The 14829-nt window shown below is 36.0% G+C and overlaps 1 protein-coding gene across 1 annotated transcript in view; it reads left to right on the top strand.

Annotated features, from left to right (window-relative positions):
• LOC110453557 (fibrocystin-L-like) overlaps positions 1-14829 on the top strand; it is a 56605-nt gene that overhangs the window by 15316 nt on the left and 26460 nt on the right. Inside the window, exons 6-16 of the mRNA XM_021502533.1 lie at positions 831-913; positions 2114-2153; positions 4810-4880; positions 5144-5254; positions 6323-6412; positions 8031-8302; positions 9705-9763; positions 10887-11173; positions 11707-11853; positions 13661-13815; positions 14637-14773. Of these exons, the coding sequence (XP_021358208.1) occupies positions 831-913; positions 2114-2153; positions 4810-4880; positions 5144-5254; positions 6323-6412; positions 8031-8302; positions 9705-9763; positions 10887-11173; positions 11707-11853; positions 13661-13815; positions 14637-14773 (1452 nt within the window). The remainder of the gene's footprint in view (positions 1-830; positions 914-2113; positions 2154-4809; positions 4881-5143; positions 5255-6322; positions 6413-8030; positions 8303-9704; positions 9764-10886; positions 11174-11706; positions 11854-13660; positions 13816-14636; positions 14774-14829) is intronic.

The raw sequence follows: 14829 nt of genomic DNA, 5'->3' as shown, positions 1-14829 counted from the left end.
ACAACTTTCAGCAGACCCCATTTGGCGGAGTAATGGCCCCTTGAATAACGAAAAACGTCTTTATCTTCCGTTTCTGTTAATTAACTTAGTAACAGGTTTCAACGCATTAAGGGCTCGGCCAAGTTTGACAACCACTTTAATCGGACTCCATTTTGCAGAAAATCATTATCTGCAGTTTTCGCTTAATAACTCTAATAAATATAAAATAAGGCTTTTTTCTTCGAGTTTCAAGCTTATACATTATTTCTCAACATCACGATACTCACATGTTTAAACATAACCTTGATAATGTTTAGCTACAATATGTCCTGAAAGCGGAGGATATAAATTCCACGAATTTGCTTGTTTTCCTTATCAAGAGATGATAAAGCTAACGAGAATACGCCAAATGATAATTGCTACTTCGTAATTAGTATTGGGTTTTTTCCCCTAAATAAAACTTAAATAGATAAAATATAAAGATGGTTTTCACTATACGTAGATATACTTGTATGCGTTGAAACATAATTGTCATTGATAACGGGACACACTTACGGTCTCCCGGGCGGCTACCTCCGGTCATTTTTTTTAGGGCAATGTGTAACAAGGGAAGCAACTGTTTACGCACGCAGGTGTTGCCATTTAAGAGCTTCGGTCACTACTAATTCATTGACACACCAACATACCCTGTCTCCTGCATACACACACGCAAGCATGCATACACTACAAACATGAAGGCACGTCCTTAAATGACACTAGCTGTAAATAGGAAGTTAAACAAAATTAACCAAACTAAACCAAACTATTCATTGACATAAAGACATAAAAAATGTATTTTTTGTTTGTTTTAGCTATGGAATCCTTTTAGACAGTAACGGACGCAGTGAGAACGGTTTCATGACCTGCAGGATAAGTGCATCAGGATCAAAAACAGGTTAGCCTAATTTGTGTGTTATACATTGTACATTATTCAAGATGCAGCGATATCTTGGATGTCTTCAATTTGTATGTCTATATGCCTCCAGCATACATACAAACATGCGTGCTCACACAACACAAATGGAGGCACGTCCTAAAATGAACGTAACTGATGAACTCCATTAAGTTAGTATACAAATCTATTTCCCGCAGAATGATTTTAAGGCCCCTGTGAGGAAGGTTTTGGGTTCTGTCCCCTGGCCGAGACATATCAAAGTATTTAAAAATGGTAGTTTCTACTCCTGCTTTTCGATAAGAAAACAATGGCTAAGTAACCTTGATCGATAAATGAACTTGAGATGATGTGCCATTTGATAACATTATGTGTCTATATGAATGCGCTAGACATGTTATAAACATTGAAGCTGAAAAGTACAATAATGTTTACAACAAGTCTAGCTCTTTTATTACAATATTGAATGCTAAAGAAGGACATTGTATATGAAGTTTAAATAGTATTTATGGTCAAATGTATATGGTTATACACATATATACCGTTAAAATATATTACTCTGACGTTTTACTATGATTTTTGTACATTCCCATAGCAACAATCATCTACTTGTGAGGCCGGTATGCCTCTCCACACATAGTTAAAGAGAAAATAAAGCCCCGCTTGACCTAGGTATATAAATGATCTTCAAATAACATGTCATTTCGAAACATTCAGTTGGGTCACTTAGGAGATTGACATGTTATAAATCTGGTGAGCAACTTTTATCATTACATCAGCCTTAATACCGTATTTTTGACTTCGTTGACCTGGTTATATACCTTTTTAATAGCTCATGTACAAGTTCAATGTATTTAAATTACATATATATATATTCCGATTTGTGATAAGATTATTTGAATATGACTTGCCATGGGGTTGAAATTTAGGGTGACTATTACCTCTTTTAGGGGGCTTGTTGAACCTTAAGGTAATTAAAATAAATGGTTTAGCCGTGGTCAGTACATGTGACCGAATAGGATAATGCTGGGTGTCATCAGCATAGTATGTTAGGGAAGTGTCCGGTAATTCGGACTAACATGTGGTTAAATTGATGTGATATTTTTGTTGAATTTATGACTTGGTGTTTTCGGATATGTCGCATTTTCCTTCATCGACGTTTAATAAAATTGCATATACTCTGAAATGTTTTTCTTGTTCCAGGAAATATCAATGCCAGTTTTACGTTGTTACCTTACGGAAGGTGAGTACACTTTTACATTTTACCCACAGACGAAAAGTTGTGATGCTAATATTGTTGGCGTTATTTTATTTTTGGTTACCGATAACTTCATAGTATACTTTTAGTTAAATGTAATTAGGAATGTGATTTTGTATATTTTCCCTCTAAAATGCCATGCTACATTAAACTGACAACGGTTTAACAAGTTGTTGCGATTACCATAAAAAAATAATGATAAGCATGTTCAACACCAGGTTAAACAGTGATATTTTACAAATCAAGGAATATTTTATATTTTATATTCGTATTTCTTCGTCAAACAATTGGTGCTCATAAAACCGTTTCTCGGACTCTTAACTTTCAAATTTCCCGTTTCTTAACTCATCATCATCATCAGATGGTTAGCTTTTCAAATCGCCTGTCGTCCGACCCTATACAATTCTTGTTATCGCAATTTCTCAAACAGTACTGGAGGGATATTTCTCAAATTTGTTATATAGGTTTCCGTTGGTCTGTTGTTGTTCATAGTTAGAGACTTTTGAGACTTTCTGATAAACAAAATGACCGAAAGGCGGCCATCATTGATTTTGACAGTAAAGGTTTGTTATCGCCATTTCCAAGGAAGTGCTGGAAGGATCTTTTCAAATTTTATATGTAGGTTCCCTTTGATCTATCTCCGGCGCACATACACGCATGCACGCTTACACAACAAACATGAAGTCACGTCCTTAAATTACCTTAGCTGTCAATAGGATGTCAAACAATATAAAACAAAACAAAACCCTTTGATCTATAGTTGTGCAAGTTTGTTTTTCAGACTGATTGGATAAACAAAGATCGAACTGACATAAAACTAACTAGAACTGTCGCCTATGGGCTAACTAATACACCCGCATTCCGGCTGCTTGTTGCCCATGTAGGTGCTAAATAAACAAGTGAAAAAATATAAAGAAAGTTCAAAGGTCATGAAAAAGTCTAACCTCAGATGTCATACCGAAAGACCGATGGAAAAGTCAAACACCGCTACTGTGACCTTTGACCTCGGAATTTAGTTACAATGTAGCTTGCACCAATGACACAAGATTTTTTATTTAACGTCGCATAACCAATCACATGTAGGTAATTACAAAGACTAGTTAAATGACAAACACATATCACAGAGGCAATTTAACAAGTAAAACCAAGTACACGAGCAAAACAGCAAATACATAATCACAGAAAGGTCGCATACTAATTTAAACTAAAAAAACTACGTTTAAGCACTGGAAATATTCCAAGGTATGTGTATTCAAAATACCTTCCATTTCTGTGATAGTTAGCCATTTCAGTTAAAAAGTGCATCCGTTACCTTTGACCTTGGTTTGGTTTTTAAGGACGTGCATCCATGTATGTTGTGGATGCGTGCATATGTGCTGGAGATAGGGTATGTTGGTGTTCTTGCCTCCTTGTGATAGCGCGGATCTGATGCCGACTTTATGGTTATATCTAACTGAAATACCATGTTAAAGGCACCCAGCACAGCACTTCGCCCGATCACATTATACTGACAATTGGTGAATCAGTTGTTGTCATTTTGTGACCTCTAATAGAGGGCACACAGGCAAATCACAAATTTTGCAGAAGGGTTCCGTCATTAGTGGCCTTTTACGATACATGCAGTGGGTAAAAGCAGGTGTATTAGTGCTCATGACTTTGGAAATTTGTCACAATGTAGCCTGCATAATTAGCTACGATACTGTAATGTATATGTGTATACAAAATATTTACAATTTTTGAGATAATAAGCCATTTCAATAACGTAATTCATTCGTGATCTTTGACATTTGACCCCATTACCTCATAAGATGTCAGTAGAGTAGTTGCATTAATACCGACAATATTCCAATGTTTAATACCGACAATATTCCAATGTTTATGTGTATACAAAATACCTACCTGACCTTTGACCCCGATACCTCGGAACGTTGTCAATATAGTAGCTTTTATTTGTGTATTCAAAAGACCTTCCTTTTTCGAGATAATTAGCCATTTCAGTAGCTGCCCCCGTTGCATAATCGTTAGAGGCGAATCAATTTGGGATCTTATCTTTTCTCTTCTTTCTAAATAATTTTCCTTCTTTCTTATGTCTCCCTTGACACTGCCGCACTCTTGGCCTGTAGTTGAGCGTTCGCCCCTGTGGGGAAGGCTATAGGTTCTGTCCCCTGGCCGGGACATACCGGAGTCTGTAAAAATGGTAGTTTCTACTCCTGCTTAACGCTCAGCAATTTAGGACTGGGACGACTGGCTCGCCCGTTGTCAGTATAATGTGAGCGGTTTGGGTGTCATGCTGGGTGTCTTTGGCAGTATTTTTCAGTGAAGTGGCACTATAAAGTCGGCATCAGTTCTTCGCTATCACAAAGAGACAAACACGAACATATCGCTGCCTCCCAAAACACACACGCATGTATCTTACCGTCTGTAAATGACCATAGTTGTTGATGGGACGTTGAACAATACTAAACCAAACCAATTTTACCTTTAATGTAGAAATAAGCCTTTCAATAAAGCAATGCCGTTGAATGTGCACAATTGTATCCATTTTCATATGCTTAGGATTCAACATTGGCAAAAGAAAATTTGCATTGTGTATTTATAACTCGTTTAAGGTGTTGTCTATATTATTCATTATATTTTACAGGTCAAAACCAGATTTGAATCTGTACAAGATATCACGAAACGGCCAGATTTTCATGTTCCAGAGCTATTCAGGTCTGTTTATTTCACAAATATAAAATAAATATTTAGCACAAATATGCATTGTATTGACGTTTAATTACGAGCTTTAAGGTTCAATTACCAATTTAGAATTGATATCAACACGAACATTATCCTATATAAGAACACCGAAGCAAGAAAATAGCTCGAACCAAACATTTATAAACATCCGCTTACTTGTGTTTTTGTAGATTTAATCATTTTCGTTTGGACATGTCTGTTTAGTAATTCATATTGAAACTTCATTTTATCAACAGAAATCCATTCAATCTCTCCAACCTTAGGCAGCACAGAGGGAGGAACAATGATAACAATATCAGGAAAGTTTTTTGACGAGACAAGATCAGAAGCTGTTGTCAAAGTTGGGGGTTCGTATATTTAAATACTATTTGGATTATATTATCTAATCATCTCGCATCCTTGGAATAATGAAGAATCATAATGGTAACCAATACACCAGTGACTATAATATTGTTTCAACGTTGATTGGTTTGGTTGTATTTTGTTTAACGTCCTATTAACAGCTCATGTCATTTAAGGACGTGCCTCAATGTGAAGTGTATGAATGCTTGCGTATATGTGTGCTGGGGACGGGGTATGCGGTGTATTTGCAACCTTGTGATAGCAATATACATAAAGTCGCATCAGATCCGCGCTATCACAAGGATGCAAATAATAGCGCGGATCTCATGCGACTTTATGTATATTGCTATCTAACCGATATATATTGCCGAAGGCACCAAACACAGAATGGGTGAACCAGTCTTTGTCATTCCCGTTAATGCTGAATGCTAAGCAGAGAATAACAACTTCCATTTTTAAGGATTTTGTTATGGCAAGCAGATCGATAATTGTTGTTTCTCTAATGCCCCTTTCGCAAAATATACAGAAGACAACCGCAAATTCTGCAGGAGACCCTTATTTGCGAAATGTAGTTGGATACAGCAGTCCTATTCTTGACACATTTGCCCTAGCAAAAAGTTGTCAAAAAAATCATATATAAAATAATAGAAAGTCGATGAAAGGTCAATAGACTTAACTTCCATGTCTACACTATTCTGAGAAAGAAAGTACGAAAAAGGCAATAATCTACAATCCTCTTTATACTTTAACTTACTTAAGCATTCGACTGCAACAGTCTGTGTTTGCTTAAAGTATATATTCTATGTGTATATAATAAAATTGGATTATGCTTCATTAAAGATTTCTTAGAATTTTATTTCCGTAAACCTCACATTAACAAAGCTTAAAATGTCTTTTGCGAGTCGGTGGAAATATTTTTGCTCAATGAATTGTTGATATGACAGTATTCCTCTGATGACTAAGCCTTTGAAAATTGATATCACATTGTAATGACACAACTTGAAAAATGTTGATTACCCCCTTTTCATGTTTATTTTACTTATGAGCGTTATACCTTTTCTTGTTACTAACAGGTACAGATTGTGACGTGGTACATCTAAATGACACAGCTATAATATGTCGGACCGTCCGGAAACCAGATACTAACCAACAGATATATCCCGGTAATATATAGTATTGTGCCTGTTTGTTTCGCATACACATAATCCATATAGCTTAAGAGTAGGATATACTAAGACATTTGTATGATTCAAATTATTGTGTATATTTGGATGTACGCGCGAATTTTGTACGATTACACATGTTTAAGCTTCTGTCGTGGCGCAGCGGCCATCAACTTTTTCCTTTAAAAGGCTACTTGTCGTTAACGCTTCTGTGGATTGTGACCAAATTCGGTCCGGGACATCATTTGCAAAAGGGTTCTTGATTTGGTATAATCTGAGGGTATGGCCCCCTGAGGACAGAGGGGTGGGGCCAAAAAGTGGGAAAATAGGTAAATCTTCAAAAATCTTCTTCTCAATGAAAGGATTTTGACCCAAATTCCTTCTGGGGGCAGACTGACGGGGCCCAATAGGGAAAATATAGGAATATGTTTTCTCCAGGTGTACAGAACATATGTACAGATTGGAAAAGATAACAACAAATGTGGTCGGAAGAATGAATTTTGTATGAAATGAGGTGTGTAGACACCCTTCTTTAAGGCAGAAGGGTGGGCCCTATTAGGGAAAATAGAAGAAACAATTAAAGATCCTTCTCCTTTTGAACTGATGAAGGGATTTTAAACAAATTTTCTCTAGACCATCTTTGGACAAAGGGAATTTAACACAGGATGTTTCCCCTAGAGCAGATGGACGGGGCCAAATAAGAGGTTAATATGTAAATCCTATATATATATTGTTTTTAACCAATAGAAGGATTTAAACCAAATTTGTTCTAGAGCATTTTTGGATAAAGGGGCCTCAGGTTGGTATAAACGGATATATGCCTCCCCTGGGGGCAGAGAGGCGGGGACCCACACGGGAAATAGATGATTTTTTCCCCCTTGAAGAGCTTAATATTGTTAACCATTCTCCTTACCACGTGATTTGAGGGATTATTACCAAATTTAGTGTAGAGCATTATTTGGCAAGTGAAAGTCAGATTTATATAAACAGTAGATATGGCTCCCCATGGGCAGAGGGGTGTGGTCTGATAGAGAAGCTTTCATATTCCATGTTAATTCAGGGGTTTTATTCCTTGCTTATAACAAATTGTACAATTTATAGGCATGATGAAAACCAACCATGCCACCTAGATTGACCAGTTTGGTATGGTTTGGATTAGTACTGTTTAACGTCCTATCAACAACTACAGTCATTTAAGGACGGCCTCCCATGTGTGCAAGATGCTTACGTGTAGTGTATGCGTGTTAGTTTTGGGAGGCTGCGAAATGGTCGTGTTTGTCTCCTTGAGATAGCGCGGAACTGATGCTGACTTTATAGTGCTATTTCACTGAAACACTGAAGACACCCAGCAGGACGACCCACCCGGTCACATTATACTGACAACGGGCGAACTAGTCCCTGGAGACTACCTCCCTGGGATATTACATGGAAATTCCTGTTCTTGGTGTCTTACCGATCCAAAAAGATATACATGTAGTTATTCTGTACCTCTTGAGGTGAGCTATTAAGTATCCTGGGCCTCAAGTTTGAATCAATTTTCAATTACAAGTCAAACTTCATAAACAAACAAACAAGTGTCTTAGAAAACGTTATCAAATTGTATATATTATAAAACTAGGAAACAGAGGCATTGCTGTGGAATCATGGAACGAAACATTCGGTAGTGAAATACATCTGCAGATGATAAGAAACTTTAACGAAAGTTTGCCGGATTATCAGATGAAGTTTTCTGAAACAACACGCATCCCCGGAAACAGTGCTTCTGGTAATTATGTCAGCCGAATGAAAGTTTTTTTTCTGCCCCCGTTTGATGGAGAGTATCAATTCATTCTGACATCAACGAGAAACGCCGAATTCTACCTCAGTAGAGATGGAGATCCAGCAGGAATGGTAAGTTAAAGCACAATCATCCCTCGTGTGATTTAATTCATCACTTCTTGCGAAGAATAAAAATCAGATTAGATATTTAAACAAATTTTAATTAAAAGTAAATATGATCTGTGTTACAAATTTGTTGACAGAAGCAAAAAATGCGTTAAATCTCCCAACAAACAAATATACAGATTTTAAACCTATTATTCGTACAGCCATTCATCATTCATGGTAGCAACGCTAGTCTCTCGAGACCAGCAACACACTTTTAAAGTACAACCGAAACTTAAAACGTGTTCGGAAGATCGTAGAGAGGAAGTTATCATCTCTCGTCTCCGAACTGGACATATTTATACCGATGGCGAGTGAGCTTATGCCGTGGTGCGGCGTCCGTCGTCTGTCCGTCGTCCATCTGTCCGTCCTGTGGGGTCAAATAAGTTGAAAATTTAAAACAACATGTTCTGAATAACCAAAATGCCCAAGATGATGATATTTGGCCAGTACCATGCTTGGATGTAGGGCTACCAAGTGTTTTCGAATAAATGACCTCCGCTCATATTCAAGGTCACATGGGTAAATTGTCTTAAAAAACCCGTTAAACAACTTTAAAATATTTGGTCAGTACCATGCTAGGATGAAGAGCTACCAAGTCTGTTCAAATCAATTACCTATATACAAGGTCACAATGGTCAAGTATGATTAAAAATAACCACAAGGCCCAGAACGTTGAAATTTGGCCAGTAATATGCTTGGATGCAGGGCTACCAAGTTTGTAAAAATGAAAAACCTTGACCGATATTCAAAGTCACAGTGGTCAAATATTTTAAATATAAAAAGGCCCAGGATTATGGTATCTGGCCAGTAGTGTGCTATGGTAAAGGGCTACCAAGTTTGTTCAAATGAATGACCTTGACTGCTAGTCAAGGTCAAACTGGTAAAATATGTTTGACATCTTGAAACAACTTATTCTGAATAACCCTGAGGCCCAGAATGTTGATATTTGGCCAGTAGCATGCTTGGCTGAAGTTTTTTTCATTATAATGACATTGACCCTCTTTCAAGGTCACATTTGGTCAAATATGTATTAACCTTTCAATTACCTCATATTGATAAACGTTAAGTCTAGAGTGGTGCTATTTGGCTAGTTGCTTTCGGAGATGAAAGGGCTATAAAGTTTGTTCAACGTTATGACCTTGCTCGATTTCAAGTTCAAAGGGGTCAACGGTTTTAAAATCTTTTAATAGGTTCTTTTGAATGACGTTAATTTATGAAAACTGATGTTTTGCCTATTGTTTTATTTTAGATCTCTTTTAAGGTAACAAGATTAATACCAGGTGAGCGATGCAGGCCCATTGGGTCTCTTGTTATTTCATGTATTATGACGAATGTGATAATGACAGATGCTTTTTTGTTGTTGTAGCAATTGAAAATAAGTAGTTATAGCGGCTATGCTACAATGTTACTACACTCAAATACAAGGTCAGTATAATCATTTGTTGAAACATTTTTGCCTCTATAACTGATATGACCGGATTCTGATGAATTTTGGTAAATAATTTTACACAATGACATAAGCTAGGCCAAATGTGAGCAAAAGCTAAACATAATTAATCAGCACACTTTTATCTGGTTTGCTAACTGTTTCCCCACAATAAATTAGATATATAAGACAGGATTTTGATGGTCAATTATTTACAATTTGTGTAATAGTGAAATATGCCGGTAATTAATGACCAATTGAAATACATTTGGTTTAATGGTGTAAGATAAATCGACTTTTGAAAAAAAAGCAATTTCAATTTATTTTGTTATGGTTTGAAATATATTCAAAGTGGGTCCATTCTTACCAAAATCAATAGTTTAACTGTCATAAAACCCTCAACTTTAATGAGGAATACAGCACGAATTCGGTTTCTTCTTCTTACATTTTCATATTTTCATACATTTAGATACAATAATGCATCAGCAGGATTTAAGTATGTCAGAGTAGCATGGAACAGGCATATGTTGTTTGATCCTGTGGTATTATTTTATATTGAGCATGATTGATTTATTTGATTTACGAAATGGTCAATGTATTTTGGACAGTGTGCCGAGTTGCTTCTCCTCCATACATATAAGGTCATGGCAAGACGATACAGATGAATTAGCGTCCTATTAACAGCTGGGGTCATTTAAAGATGTGGTTCCGTGTGTGTTATATTGTGACTTGCGGTGGTGGTAATTTAAGTGTTTTTGCCACAATGCAAAAACGCAGATTAGAATCTGACTAAGTGTGCTTCATCACTGAAATTCCATGTCGGCACCCAACATAGTATTATACTGATAACGAGCCAACCAATCAGTATGGTTACCCATTTAAAGCTTTTTTGTCTAGAACAGAGCAGAAATTTCAGATTTGTTTATTTTGGTGAGGAGGCAGAAATCACAACCTTCCTCACTACTGAGGCAAAAGGCGAGCATTTGACAATCAAATAGTTAGGAAGCGATGGGTGCAGCAGAATATTCAGGTCCCTCCTGTCCCGAAGTGGAGGGTGTTGTTACGTGAATGGGACACACTATTTGATGTTAATGATAAACAGTGTTAACTTTGCTGTTACAGCTACTACATGGAAGTGCTGTACAGACAAACTACAAACTCACGGGCCATAAATTTGGCGGTTCGATATTTAGATAGCAAAGTCAACCACCACATGGCTGGGAACGTGCTGCAAGAAGAACAAGAAATAAGTATAACATCATCTATTCAAAAGGAGCAGCAGGCCATTACCATATTAAACGTCATCAACCAAACGCCCATCTTCGAAGAACAAGAAATTATCGTGGAGGAATCAGGAGGACTTTCAGAGAATGGAAGGTTTCGTCTTGGACTATACTCATTGTATACGGGTATAAAGTTTAATTTCACTATTTTGTTTTGATTATGCTCATTAGTGTGCATTGTGATTTAGTTGTCACTTTAATTGCTAAGTTCTCAATATAAGGTTGGATATTACTTGGAGTTGGCTTAGACCTATATGGCGGGTGTCGTCGATGAAGCAGAAGACATTGACGCTTAATTTTGTTCATATTGGACTTAAGTTTTATCTATTTTGATTTCTAATTATAGTTTAGTTGATACATAGGTATTCTCTCGTCATTATTTTCTATTTGTGCTCAACGAATGCTGGCTACAAAATTATTTAATGTAATATGAATGATTAAAGTTATTAAGTTGAAATATATATTGTTCATGAAAAAATATCTGTTTTAGGGTTGTATATTTTTTCTTGCCGATACCTAAAAACTACATGATGATAAAAAATCCAGTTATTTTAAACGATGCATTGTTAAATGAAAATGTTACTTAGTTACCTTTTCTAAATGCATATCCAACAAGTAAAATATTGCTTTGGAATTCATGTATCTTAATTTTACTTTAGAGAGCATCCTATTTGGAGTATCAGCTATTGATATGACGAATGCACTGAAATCCCTGCCAGTGTTTGATGTGTCGGAGACCGTGTCCATTAACAGGACTGCTCATGGTCAAGGGTTCAAATACACTATAACGTTCATATCAGAGAGAGGTAGTGTATTTGATGAATTGTCTTTCTTTGGCTGAGAACAGTATTGTCATACTTTCAAATTTCATTGTTTTGAAATATAACATATTTACGTTATTGTTATTGTTAATTGTTTCATTTAATAAACGCGAAATTAATATCACGAATCATATTGTTAGAAATTAATTCAATGGTATATACGTGTATAGTGTCCATAAACATTTGTTCACTTTTTCATACTGACATTTATCAAACAAAGATTAAAAAATGGCGCTTGTTCGCAGACTCATAGGGCATGTAAGACTAGTTAGCTCTTTCAATTCATACTAAAATTATCTGGAAAAATACTTTCATTTATTATACGACGATTTTATTCGTAATAGAACAATACTACAATGTTATTACTTGTATGGTGCTTTTTATCGTAGTTACGCTTAGGCGATATCTTAACAATGAGTTACAGTTGTGGGATGGCACAATTTTTTCACGATGGGCGAACGATAACAATCATGACGATTATTGCTTCCGCACGTTTGATGAACGTTTTGAAAAAACAATATTTTTGGTGTTAATTAAGGAATGGCTTAATACTATATAGGCGTTTGTGATGCTTATCACATGCGATGCTTCAGGTGCTGGTTCTGACCTACCAAACCTACAAGCTTTTCTTTTTAACTGTATTTCCTGAAATTTAGAAATTGTGTTTTCAACGACCCAAATCGACATGTGTAAAAGTTCAACACATTTAAACGGTCTCAGATACAGGTAGATAATAGCAACTTTGTACATGTACTTGGACCGTGGCTTTCTTCACCCGGGGGCATTGTTAAACTCTTCGAGGTGTGACACGAATGCAGTTACCAAATACTTAACGAGCGCTAGTAATGTTTTCATAAAGATCATATGGTATCATATATCAGCTATGTATGTCAGGTACAGGTCAAGGATAACCCCGGTAACTCATCAAAATTTATTTTTCCTGTTCTGTTACCTGGGAGCAAGACCACATTTTCGACAGTCAAGCGGCCAATATTATACTGTATATCACGCATTGTACAATTGAACATAATCTAAACTATAGTGATAAGAAGTTAAATGTATACAGTGTACCTTATTTTATACGATCCTTAAATATTTTTTTCATTCCGTAATATTGGTCAACCAATTCGTATCAAATCGCATTTGTGCGGAGAGTAGCGCACAATGGGGCATGCCATTACTAAATCGAAATGTTGTACACACGCGATTGTGTGAGCGTTGTCCGGTCACACAACTGTAACTGTTGTTTACAGCTCACCTTTTACTACTGTTAAGTCGGACCATACTTGAATGGAGACATGGAACTGCTGAAGGTGGAGTTATTCGAATGTCATCTTTATTATAAAATATAGTCCGTTTTGTTAATTGCAGACAGAACGTAATAGCATATGAGTAGCTACAGTTGTATCATAATTTCTTTATTGTTTTCTTCAGTGTCTTCTGATTAGGGAACATTAAAGAAACGAAACCCATTCCAAAATTGTCCTCGTGTTTTCTTTTTCACTTTCCGTTACTTTATATTTGTGTACATAGAGTACAAATGCCGTATGTAAAAGCTGTAGTATCGCACCGAAAATCATGATAACAAGAATCCATTATGACAAATAAAGATTGAAGGAATCTCAAATAATTTATTTCAAAACCCATGGAAGGTTTATATAGTCTGCACTTACTCAAAATGCTTTGTCGTAATAGGATTCAATTTTCAATATAAAACTAAAATATCCATATAAAATGTTTTACCTGGTAAGTTTTACTGCAGGGGTGAATAATAAAACCATTTCTGTTATAGGTAACTTCCCCGAATTGGAGTTAAAAACATTATCTGGAACATTTACTGCCAGGATAAATACGACACGGGACGGGAAGCCCAGCGGTAAAAAAGTTGGACTTATGATGGCAGGTGTACCCGCGCCTCTGATTGACAGCAATGGATCACAGTCACAGGTATATACACTTTGACAAGTAGTATCTTATAGAAAAAAACCCGTAACATAATCCAAATAATTGTATCTTATATTAAAAATATATAGAGACTACAATCACGGGTATGAACAATTTGTACTTATAAATAAAACAACATCCGATGTCTTACCGTAAAAAATTAAATATAGATAACGGTCACAGGTGTTTACATTTTGTATACATTTATGCAAAACATGGTCAAAATATAAACGGAAAATATTCAGTCATAAGTGTCTTAATGTAAAATTGTATATATGACTTGCAGTCACAGGCAAGACGATTTGTATTCATAAATAAGACAAATATTTTCTTATAGACAGAAATAATACAGGCAAATCTACAAACAAAATAAAATCAGGAAAATGGTAAGGGATATAATAAGGACAGCTGACAGCTAATTGATTGTGTTTAAAGCTGTACTTCTGTTTGTTTCGGGTTATTATTAACTGAAAGAGTGTTATTTATAACAAACAAAAATGAAAGTATGTGGAAGTATAATTCCTTAAATCAGTGTGTTATATTTCAAATGATTGTTAATTTGATTAGTTTTGAACATACTTATTTTTTCGATAAGATGTGTTTGTTAACATGTGGAGTTAACATCCTTGCAAAAGCCTGGGTCATATACAGATCCTGGGAGACACTATCGAACAGAGAGAAGCAGGAAACAAAAATATGTAGATTTCGAGTGTAAATGTGAGAAACAAATCAATAAAAGACATAAAAGAAAACCCAAGGTTCCGCAGGGGCAAACGTCTGTCGCCTCTTGAAAATAACAACTTTGTATAATTTTCACCTTTCAGATTTCAGAAGCTCTTGGTACATTGTTTACGGTTCGATGTCCAAGTTACTGGACCGACCCAAAAAGGAAAATCATCTATCACAACATGGAAGACTATTCGTCTCTGCCGTGGTATTTAAGAGGCTTACGAAAAAATCAGTATCAGGCTTTTTGTGGAAACTGGATATTGCGAAATCCATCATGGCTTCTTTATA

Source organism: Mizuhopecten yessoensis, unplaced genomic scaffold (assembly GCF_002113885.1).
Source record: "Mizuhopecten yessoensis strain PY_sf001 unplaced genomic scaffold, ASM211388v2 scaffold7453, whole genome shotgun sequence".
Taxonomy (NCBI): domain Eukaryota; kingdom Metazoa; phylum Mollusca; class Bivalvia; order Pectinida; family Pectinidae; genus Mizuhopecten; species Mizuhopecten yessoensis.
Note: the sequence above shows the minus strand (reverse complement) of the source record. Positions and strands in the feature narration are given on the sequence as shown.